This window comes from Blennius ocellaris (assembly GCF_963422515.1).
Source record: "Blennius ocellaris genome assembly, chromosome: 2".
In the NCBI taxonomy this organism is placed as follows: Eukaryota; Metazoa; Chordata; class Actinopteri; order Blenniiformes; family Blenniidae; genus Blennius; species Blennius ocellaris.
The window spans coordinates 1942560-1954625 of NC_137651.1; the positions used below are offsets into that span (position 1 = coordinate 1942560).

Here is a 12066-nt window from a genome sequence, read left to right on the forward strand (position 1 = left end):
GATGACCCAAAAAGGCAATCACAGGCAGACCAAACTGGCACTTAGCAGGGTTGACAATTGCCATGTTCTTCAAGGCCAGACCTGGGCATTTTAAGGCCCGCGGGCCAAATGCGGCCCGTGACCCGATTCTGACCGGCCCGCGAAAGGTTGCTTAGAATTAAGAAAACAAAAGCTTCTTTCGAATTTTAATGTGTGGACTAAAACCATCGGCTCTATAAACTAAAACGGAAATGCTTTTACTTTGAAGCCTGTTTATTTATGTACAGTGTACGTAACCTACGTACGTCGTATACGTAACCCGTAAAACAAGTCAATCAGTGCATGTGATTGTCGCCCCTCAATGATGTACGGGCACGTCAAGAAAAGAAAGGTGGATGCTGAAGGCCGAAATTTCAAGAAGATTTGAGCACTAAATATTTGTTTACTGAAGTCGGTGGTAAACCCGTCTGTTTAGTTTGTGGAGAGCACGTCGCCGTGTTTAAGGAGTACAATGTGAGTCAGCATTATGAGACAAAACACGCGGAGAAATACAGACACTTGGCGGAGGCTGAGAGAGCGCGAATATCAGAAGACTTGCTAGCAAAGCTAGCAAAACAACAAGGCTGTTTTAGAAAACTACACACAGCCCAGGATGCAGCGACCAAGACCAGCTTCGTCATATCCCACAAAATCGCTAAAAACAGCAAGCCGTTCTCGGATGGCGAGTTTGTGAAAGAGTGCTTGGTGGACTCTGCCGCGCTAATATGCCCTGAGAATAAAGAAGCATTTGAAAAAGTCCCGCTGTCCAGGCGAACCGTCACCAGAAGGGTGGAAGGAATCGCGGAGAATCTCGAATGTCAGCTCAAAAGTGGAGTTGAAAGTTTTGACTTTTTCTCTTTGGCTTTGGATGAGAGCTGTGGTGTCCGTGACACTGCCCAGTTACTGGTGTTTCTCCGGGGAATAAGGCAGGACTTCAAGATTACGGAGGAGCTGGCAGCATTGAGGTCAATAAAAGGAACGACAACGGGAAGTGATCTGTTCAAGGAGGTCGATGCATGCATGGTCAAGCTTGGACTGAAATGGGACAAACTGGTAGGCGTTACTACTGATGGTTGTCCGAATATGACAGGAAAACATGTCGGACTTTTGAAACAGATCCAAGATAAAGTGACTGAACTCGGCACAGAGCATCATTTAGTGTTGATACATTGTATTATACATCAGCATGTACTGTGCAGGTCTGTGCTAAAACTTAACCATGTTATTGATGTTGTAACAAAAACGGTTAACTTTATCAGGGCACGAGCATTAAATCACAGGCAGTTTGTTGCACTTTTAGAGGAGCATGAGAATGAACATGGTGACATCATGTACCACACAGCTGTCAGATGGCTCAGTCCGGGCAAAGTGCTCAAAAGATTTTGGGACCTGAAAACAGAGATTCAAGAGTTTTGTGAGATGAAAGGCAAAAACATCCCCGAGCTTTCAGATATGAACTGGATGGCAGATTTTGCATTTGCTGTTGATGTGACGGCACTGATGAATGAACTGAGCACTAAACTGCAAGGCAAGGGCCTTTTCGTTCATGACATGCATAACCTGGTGAAGGCTTTTATGAGAAAGTTGCTGTTTCTTTCAAGTCAACTACAGAACAACACTCTCACTCACATGCAAACCCTTAAAGAAGTCAGACCATCAGCTAATCATCTCTGCAGGTACTCATCCATGTTAGGAGATTTGCATGGTGAGTTTTTAAGGCGATTTGATGATTGTAAAAACATTGAGGATGAAATGCACCTGGTTTCCTCTCCCTTTGCCTGCAGAGTAGATGATGCACCCAGTGATGCTGGAGCTCATTGACCTGCAGTCTGACACAGTACTGGCAGAGTACTTTAAGTCAGCATCACTGCTGGAGTTCTACTCATCTCTTAAGGAGGAGAACTTTCCAAACATGAGGAGACATGCTCAGAAGATGTTGGTTCTGTTTGGATCTACCTACATATGTGAACAAACATTCTCAGTAATGAAGTTTACCAAATCCAGGTTCAGATCCTCTCTTACTGATGATCATCTGTCAGCTGTGCTTCGCATCTCCACCTCAGACATTCAACCTGACTTTGATGCACTCGTTAAAGGGCAGCAAAGGCTAGATTTCTCTCACTGAACAAGAAAATACCCAAATGTGTGTTCACTATTACTTTTTGTCTGCACAGCTTGGCAGTTTGACAATCATAATGTGACATATCTTGTTAATGATATTTGGCATACAAAGACATTGTGATGTCTTAATAGAAAAAAGTGTTTTTGGTTAATGTAATTTAAAAAAGAGTTACAAATGTTTCATGTTTACAATTGTTTTGAATAACTGCACTGAATAAAAACATTTTTTGTTAAAATAACCCTCACTTTCTCTTTACCTAATAATAACACAGACACTTACCAGCATGTGTAAACAATGCCATTTACTGCTTTCAATTTAGAAATAAAATTCATATGCAGAATAGAGTTTAAACTTTTGGCAAGGCCCTCCACAATATTTTCTGCTTCTCATTTGGCCCCTTCGGAAAAATAATTGCCCACCCCTGCTCAAGGCGCTGAAAAACTTGCTTTAGGTGTGAAAAATGCTCCTCAACTGAAGAACTAGCCACCAAGATGTCGTCCAGGTAAACAGAAACGAAAGCGAGGTCGTGCAGCACAGAGTCCATCAACCTCTGAAAAGCCGTGCCTCTACTCTTGCCTGGCCATAATAAAACATAAAAAAATGACAAGAAAGAATAGAAAGTGTCATCTGCTCAGTGTATTGACACATCTTATACACAGCAGACACAAATTGCACTTAACAAGTTTTGAACTATCAAAACTCAGTAACCAATCAGGTGTCTAACGTTGATTTTTTTTTTTTGAGAATCAAAACCACAACACAAATAACGCTTTCAATTTCTATTCAAGAAACTGTGCCCATCTTTTCTAAAACTTTCTCTCTCTCTCGCTCTCTCTCTCTCTCTCTCTCTCTCTCTCTCTCTCTCTCTCTCTCTCTCTCTCTCTCTCTCTCTCTCGACCCGTTTCCTCATTAGTTTTAATGTTGGTTTTTTTCCAGAATAAATGTGAATGTTTGATGAGAGGCTGTATCTGGCAGCATGAATCACTCATTGAGTAAAAAGAAAAAAGTGATGGCACGTGTCGCCCCAATTAATCCCTAAAACACAAGAGCCTCTAAACGTATTGAGAACAGGTAGGAAGCATGTTACGAGCTAATAAAACTAGTAAACAGAGTCCATGTGTGTATCAGTGAAAGTGAGCAGGTTTTATGTTTCTATGTTTCTTCAGGTGAGATGTCCAGTTCCTGGACGTTCACAGCACTTTCACGGCTGGGAGACATAGTTTGCATTGTACAGAGAGGTTAAGAGATTTCTCCGACTTTAAAACATAGTGATGAAAGCAACTGTCTGCAGAATCCATGGCAAAGCATGGATTGTCAGCCTGAAAGCGTCGGGAAGTGTCGCAATGCCAGTGCATGGCGCATGTGACAGCTGCATTTCTAGTTTATTCCATCGGATTTCTACTGTAATCCTGCTCAGTAATCCCAGTTTTTATCGAGCATACCTGTAACGAGATTACACATTTTTTTATGTACTGTAACAGATTACAGTTATATGTTTTTTGTATCCTAATTATGTAACACTGTTACATGTATTCCATGACTACCCAACCCTGGTTGCACCTAAACATGTGATACACACTCAGACCTTACTGAGACTTACTAAACTAAAGTTTTCTAGCTGTGCAATGACTTGAAGTAAAGCTCTGGTAAACAAGCTGCATGTAATGATGTTCATGTAGGTACAAACAGCCAGAAGAGTCTTTAGAGCCAGAAGTGGACAGACGAAATCACCTTGTACTGCAGGTGACAGGAGGAGCAGCAAGGTGGGCGAGATACAGGTTCTGGGAGATTCCCACAACACACTGTAGACAAAAGAAAAGTGTTAAATGCACAGGTTCCACAAGTTGAGAGACTCTTAAGATCAACACCAGGAGACACCAGATCACTTTGATTGATTGTGAGGACAACACACACGGAGTGAGGTGGTATTGAAAGGCTAATTGCAGGAGGAAAGGTTTGTTTTGTAGAATGGGTCTCTTGTATTAAATTCAATGTAATTTGGATCAAATGTCTTTGTTATTTTAAAAGCATGTTTTGTTGTGAGATGTAATTTCATTTAATCACAATAACCAGCCAAAGTATTTTCTATGTTTACTACGTTTAAAACTAAATGATCAACCATCTCAACAGTCATTGGTGGACATTTAATGTATATTTCATCACCTGAAGAGTCCAACTTTGCTTTACATCTTTAACTTATATACAAGTGAAATCACAGCTCTAAGTTCTTGTTACTGAATAGTCCCTAAACGGCTCACCTGTCTCTGGCTGTGAGGCCCTGTCCGGAGGGATGGATGAGCCCGATGAAACGTGGGATCAGCCGTTGGTGGAGATTTCCACTCAACCCTTTGAAGCGCTGCTCCCACGTTCCTCCACTTGGACCATGGTTTAATCGAGGAAAATCATGTCACACTGAAAAAACAATTCTGTCATTTCATTTTTGAGTGTACTTTTTTAAGATAGAACTTCTCAGGCTGGTTTAATCAAGTAAAATCATGTTACTGTCTTAAAGGTGTACAGGAGGATTTTCTTTTTCCGGGTGGATCATCAAGACTATTGGTACTCCCAACTGTCAATCATTCTGGTGATATATTATGCAAGGCCGTCGTATGTGCTCGTCCCCAGGTAGCGTGGATCTATTAGTTTTCACTTTCTGCGCATGCGCGCTTTCAGGTGTATATGGTGAGCTACGCCTTCAGCGAGCTCGCAGTTCTCACCGGGTACTTTGAAAATGGCAGAGGGTCACAAAAGAGAAAAAGTGTCTTCGAAGTGTATGAGAAGAAGAGAAAGGCTTCGGAAGAGAGAAACAAGACCAGAGTGTTTTTGGGAGATTCTTTCACACGATGGCGTGCGCTGAAAGCCCAGGTTGGGCTTCCCACTGATGCTTCAGTCGCGAAGTTTCTACTCGACAGGTAAAGTTTGGCATTCTATTTGGAGAAATCCATTTCAAATCACTTCCAGTAAAAGTTATCTATGTCTATATTGTAACTTTCCAGGGTTGATTAGTGGAAAAAGTTCAAATCTTCTTGTAAAGTGAGCTTGTGTAAGCGATGCTGACTTGTGACTTGTAAACAGTGCGTGCACGAGGAGAACTGGGCTCGTTCATGTCTCTCGCACACGTTTTAGTAGGCGTTCCATCTCGGGAGCAGGTAGAGCTTTGCGCATGTGCATTTTTCAAAAGGTGGAGAGGGCGGTTCTTTCCTAAAATTCGAGAAAATCCTACTGTACTCCTTTAAGATAGAGCTGCTCAGGCTGGTTTAATTGAGAAAAAAATCATGTTATTTTCTTAAGATAGAGCTGCTCAGGCTGGTTTAATCTAGACAAATCGTGTTACTGTCTTTATATAGAGCTGATCTTGCTGGTTTAATCTAGAAAATCACGCGCTGCTCAGGCTGGTTTAATCTAGACAAATCGTGTTACTGTCTTTAGATAGAGGTGATCAGGCTGGTTTGATCTAGAAAATCACATTACTGTCTTTAGATAGAGGTGATCAGGCTGGTTTGATCTATAAAATCACATTACTGTCTCTAGATGGAGCTGCTCAGGCTGGTTTGATTTAGAAAATCACGTTACTGTCTCTAGATGGAGCTGCTCAGTGTGGTTTAACAAAAAAACAAACAAAAAAAAATCAATCCCGTTACTGTCTTTAGATATAGCATCTCAGACTGGTTTAATCTAGAGAAATCGTGTTACTGACTTTAGGTAGAGATGCTTAGTGTTGGAATTCGTTCCTGTGTTCCCCTGAATTCCTGCTTGTTCGTTTGATCCGGGAGAGGCAGGAACAGAGTTAATTTCTTCAATAGTGAATTTAATAATCACACAAACAAGAGATTACAAAAATACATATATCAGATTACATAATACGAGCTCAGACCGTTCTTCCTTGCAGACCCAAGTGTGCAGGCCAGGTTTACAATGAAGAAGGGCACAACTGCAACACGTGGTTCATATTTATACATTTGCATACACCACCTCAACCTCACATTGGTCGGTTCCTCGTGATGTGTGCGTTGCTATAGTGAATTTGCTATTCCTTTGTTCCCAAAACTGCTTCAAACTGGTTCTTCTCAGAGCTTGACGTTCTGTGGGACAAAGTGACCTCTGACCTCTTATCTGTTGATCCAATCTTACCTTGACCATGTTTTTGCAAGTAGAGCACTGAGGAGACATCGCCAACCAACTTGGAATGTCCCTGAACATGGATTTATAGCTGTGTTTTCCCAACTTGGGCAGTGGGAGAAACCCCAGTAGTGTAGAAACACAACTGAATCCAATATGTCCAGTTGTCGCAAAGAAAACAAATTGTCATGGCTGGGAGCCGGTGCGTGGAGCTAGAACCCAGAAGCAGACCTCAAAACAGAGAATTGTTTGCAAACGTCAAAGGTTTATTGTGAAAACAGGGAAAGGGGAGCTGGAACGGTGACGGGACCCGGCGAATCTCTGGGGGGCCTCTTGGAACCGGGACGGGACCCGGGGGAATCTCTGGGGGGCCTCTTGGAACCGGGACGGGACCCTGGGGGAACTTCTTGGAACCGGGACGGAACCAGGACGGGGAACTTCTTGGAACCGGGACGGAACCCGGACGGGGAACTTCTTGGAACCGGGACGGGACCCGGACGGGGAACTTCTTGGAACCGGGACGGAACCCTGACGAGGACTTCTTGTAACCGGGACGGAACCCGGACGGGACTTCTTGGAACCGGGACGGAACCCGGACGGGGACTTCTTGGAACCGGGACGGAACCCGGACGGGGACTTCTTGGAACCGGGCGTCGGAACAGGAACGGGAACCACCCCGGGGAGGACACTCACTCCCCGGGGAGGACAACACCGACTCGAGGTGTGTGACTCCTGACACAAATGTTTAACCACTATATTCCTTCAATTCCCCTTTTCACCTCTGACCCCAGAGGTCAATAATTAGTGTCAATACAGTATGAGGCACTCTTCGTATAATAGAGGTCATATGTAAGCAAAAGCAACAATCATATACTCAAATAGCAACATACAAAACTTTTAAACGGTGGTGACTCCCCCTTGAACTGCAACCTTGTCGTGGTGGGGGAGTTTGAGCACCCGAATAACCCTCGGAGCTATGTTGTCGGGGGACTTGCCCCTCCGGTGGGCCCACCACCTACAGAGGCTGCCGTAGGGGTCGGGTGCATTGTGGATTGGGGGGCAGTCGACGGCAGGGGCCTCGACGACCCGATCCCCAGCCACAGAATCTGGCTATTGGGACATGGAATGTGACCTCGCTGAGGGGGAAGGAGCCCGAGCTTGTGAGGGAGGCTGAGAGATACCGTCTAGATATAGTCGGGCTCGCCTCCACTTACAGCTTCGACTCTGGAACCCAGCTCCTCGACGGGGGCTGGATACTCCACTGCTCTGGAGTTGCCCGCAGTGTAAGGCGGTGGGCTGGAGTGGGCTTGCTGATTGCCCCGCAGCTCAGCCATCATGTGTTCCAACACATGACGCAACCCCCTCGTTCACTGGGGTGAACTCCAGTTCACCCCAGTGAACGAGGGGGTTGCGTCCCTACGCCTTCGAGTAGGGGACAGGTCTCTGACTGTTGTCTCGGCCTATGCACCGAACAGCAGTTCAGAGTACCCAACCTTCTTGGAGTTCCTGGGAGGGGTGCTGGATAGTGCCCCAACTGGGGACTCCATTGTTCTCCTGGGGGACTTCAACGCGCACGTGGCCAATGACAGTGAGACCTGGAAGGGAGTGATTGGGAGGAACGGCCTCCCGATCTGAACCCGAGAGGTGTTCTGTTATTGGACTTCTGTGCCAGTCACAGCTTGTCCATAACGAACACCATGTTCGAGCACAGGGGTGTCCATAAGTGCACGTGGCACCAGGACACCCTAGGCCGGAGGTCAATGATAGACTTTGTGGTCGTGTCATCTGATCTCTGGCCGTGTGTCTTTGAAACTAGGGTAAAGAGAAGGGCAGAGCTGTCAACTGATCACCACCTGGTGGTGAGTTGGATGCGCTGGACCGGGAGGAGGCCGGATAGACTCGACAGGCACAAACGTGTTATGAGGGTCTGCTGGGAACATCTGGCCGAGCCCTCCGTCCGCGCAGTTTTCAACTCCCACCTCTGGGAGAGCTTCTCACAGATCCCGAGGGAGGCTGGAGACATTGAGTCTGAGTGGACCATGTTCTCCACTTCCATTGTCAAAGCTGCTGCTCGGAGCTGTGGCCGCAGGGTCTCTGGCGCCTGTCGTGGCGGCAATCCCCGAACCCGGTGGTGGAAACCGGAAGTAAGGGATGCCGTCAAGCTGAAGAAGGAGTCCTATCAGGCACTGTTAGCTCATAGGACTCCTGAGGCAATCGACAGGTACCGGCAGGCCAAGTGAGCCGCAGCCTGGGCTGTGGTGGAGGCAAAAACTCGGGTCTGGGAGGAGTTCAGAGAGGCCATGGAGGAGGACTTTCGATCGGTCCCGAGGAAATTCTGGCAAACCGTCCGGCGCCTTAGGCGGGGGAAGCAGTTCTCCACCAACACTGTTTACAGTGGATGTGGGGAGCTGTTGACCTCAACTGGGGATATCGTTCAAGATCCCGGATACAAGCGGCTGAAATGAGCTTCCTTCGTAGGGTGGCTGGGCACACCCTTAGAGATAGGGTGAGGAGCTCAGCCACCAGGGAGGAGCTCGGAGTAGAGCCGCTGCTCCTCCACATCGAGAGGAGCCAGCTGAAGTGGCTCGGGTACCTATTTTGGATGCCCCCCGGACGCCTCCCAAGGGAGGTGTTCCGGGCATGTCCCTCCGGTAAGAGGGCTCGGGGCAGACCCAGGACACACTGGAGGGATTATGTCTCTCGGCTGGCTTGGGAACGCCTTGGGGTGCCACCGGAAGAGCTGGAGGAAGTGTCTGGGGTGAGGGAAGTCTGGGCAACTCTGCTCAGACTGCTGCCTCCGCGACCCGGCCCCGGATAAGCGGCAGAAAATGGATGGATGGATGGATGGACTTGGCACGTCACATTAACAGAGAGGAGCGCTATTTCACCTCCTCCCTTGCTGTCGTCTACTTCTCTGTGTTCTTCTTACTTCGGTGTACAGGGATTATTCTGCCCTTTGACGTGTGGAGCTGTCTCCTGGATCAGCCGATCCAGGGGCAACTTGCTTCAGATGGATGGAGGTCTCCTGAAGAGTGCGATGTGGTTCTCCCGCCAGAGTACACTGCGACAGATGGCACCGCATTGTTCCTCTTGTATCCAGGGTTCGACTAACGGCCGGACCCTCCTCTCCAGTACCCTGGAATAGACTTTCCTGGGGAGCCTTTGTCACTCAGCCGAACAGCGTGAGACGTCCTCTCGACGACCTTAAATCGACCCGTTCACCTGGGCTCGGACCACTTCCTCTTTATCACCCTGAGAAGTACCCAGGGGCTGGTGTTGAGGATCTCAGCCGAGTCCCCCCTGGCTGCCGGTCCCGGCAACCTGTGCAGAGAAACGAGATTCCAGACATCTCAAAACTGCGTTGTCACATCTCTCACCTGAACATAGATTTTTCTCTTGTATAGATTTGGCTAATGCTTTTTTCTGTCTGCCACTGGCGGATCAGGTGAAACCACTGCGAACAGGTCCGACTTATTGCCGCCAATGCAAACCAAACTCCTTTTCCAGGAATACAAAGACCGAACAGCCCTTGACAAAGGGCCCTGGACTCCATGCTCCCGGAGCACCCCCCCAAGGATGTCTCGGGGGACGCGGTCGAACGCCTTCTCCAGATCCACAAAACACATGTGGACTAGTAGGGCAAACTCCCATGAACCCTCAAGCAGCTGGTGGAGGGTATAGAGCTCGTCCAGTGTTCCTCGACCAGAACGACAACCGCATTATTCCTCTTGGATCCAAGGTTTGACTAACGGCTGGACCCTCCACTCCAGTACACTGGAATAGACTTTCCTGGGGAGGCTGAGGAGTGTGATCCCTCTGTAGTTGGAACACACCCTCCGATCCCCCTCCTTGAAGAGAGGGACCACCACCCCATTGTGCCTGTCCAGAGGTACCGTCCCCACGTCACGCGATGTTGCAGGGATGAAGGGCCCCGGACTCCATGCTCCCGGAGCATGGAGTCGGTTTGCCAGAATTTCCTCGGGGCAGACCGAAAGTCCTCTTCCATGGCCTCTCCAAACTCCTCCCAGACCCGAGTTATTGCCTCCACCACAGCCATGAACTATGGGTCGTGACCGAAAGAACGAGATCCCGGATACAAGCGGTTGAAGTGAGCTTCCTGCGTAGGGTGGCTGAGCGCACCCTTAGAGATAGGATGAGGAGCTTGAGAGTTGGTTTTTAGAATAAAGTTTGTATTTTACTAGAACATAGTCGTACTTTCACTATTCAAGTTTAAACATGAAGTGTTTATCAGGTTTAAGCAGTTTCAACCTGTTTTATTATGCTGGATTTGACTGCTATTTTCATTTCATAAGGAGTGGCCGAAATGATGCTCCACACGAGATATAGAGTGATTTTGGAATAAAGTTTTTATTTCATTAGAACAAATTAGTACTTTCTCAATTCAAGTTTAAATGGTGTCAGAGTTCTGGAGCATGACAAGTTCTCTGGACTCCATCCGGCAGAGACCTTTGGTGAAGTGACCAATCTGCAGCCACTGCATAAAGTCATGGTGACACTTTGGACCAGGGGTCCGTTTCACGAAGCAGGTTTAAGGATTACCCCAGGTTATTGAACACCGAGTTGAGGGAAATGCGGGATTTTCCGTTTCACAAAGGGAGGTAACTCAAACCGGAGGAGGCGGGGTAACTCAAGCCTGTTTCACGAAGCGGTGTAACGTCAACTCCCGGTCAGTTACCGGGGCAACAGACGCTCTAGAACTAACCTGGTCGGGAGCAGGTTATTGTCAGTGAACACGGAGTTTTGCTCTGGCTCCGCCCCCTTTCAGACGGACACGGGATTTCATTTCCTCATTCAGCGGGGGAGTTTTGGTTAAACAGTTCTGCAGTGCCTTATTCCAGAGGCAAATTAGACGTCAACTTTATTCCCTCAATATAGAATGTGCTTTTGATAATGATCCGATTGATGAAGGCGCAGCATTACTTCGCCGAGAATTTAATATTCGCAGATAATATTCGCATCATCAGAGATGTACTGGCATTTGCAGACACCTTCCTTTTTGAGCGGTACCGTTTTACTGCCGAGACCATTATGTACATCCACAGTTTAATCGCTCTGTACATTAGCAACATCACCAGCTGAGCCTTCCCCTGACGTCATAGCAGATATTGTGTGTTGTGCTGCGTTTCCTCGTAAATGGCAGAGCTGTCAGAGACACCATATGCCATCATCACTTCGGGGTCTGATCACCACCACCACCACCAAATAAAGACATGATGCACAATTCATTTGGTCTTTTTTATTTCCTACAAATACAAGCGCTAGTTTAGTTAATGTAGTTAGTAGTTAGCATAATTGACCTGGGGCTGTACACCCACCCTTAACTTGTGCTCCAGTTTTTTCCATCTTCTGGAGCAGGTGGAGTCTATAGATGTGTTTTACAGATAACTGGGAAGACATAAGGAGGACATTCAATTATTACAGTTGGACATGAATTCCACAGAATGAACCTCTGGTGTTTACTGAACATCTGTCTCACTGTCAGTCCCTGCAGTGGATGTTGAGGGACCCTCCTGCTGCTGCCCAGCCAGGCCCTGTTAAAAATAATGTGTCAATACTTCAGTGTAGACAAAATATCACTCTTTATTCCACCACAATGTTTCAGAAATGTAAATGGGATGAGAACTATCATACCTCTATAGGCCTTTGTGGCTCCTCCTCTGTAAAGGCAGCAGACAGGGTTTCCTGTACTCTTCATCATAGATGAATATGTTTCAGTATATTTAAACTACCATTTTGTGTAGTTTTGCCTACTGAGTGTTGCCTACTAACAAGGTCTGTTGTGGCAT

At 47.0% G+C, this 12066-nt stretch overlaps 1 protein-coding gene across 1 annotated transcript in view; it reads left to right on the top strand.

Annotated features, from left to right (window-relative positions):
- Positions 1–10766: 10766 nt before the first annotated feature.
- LOC308136823 (uncharacterized protein) overlaps positions 10767–12066 on the top strand; it is a gene marked incomplete at its 5' end in the record, with an annotated part of 3405 nt that continues 2105 nt past the window's right edge. The window contains one exon of the mRNA XM_080505350.1: positions 10767–10788. Coding sequence (XP_080361476.1) covers positions 10767–10788 — 22 coding nt within the window. The remainder of the gene's footprint in view (positions 10789–12066) is intronic.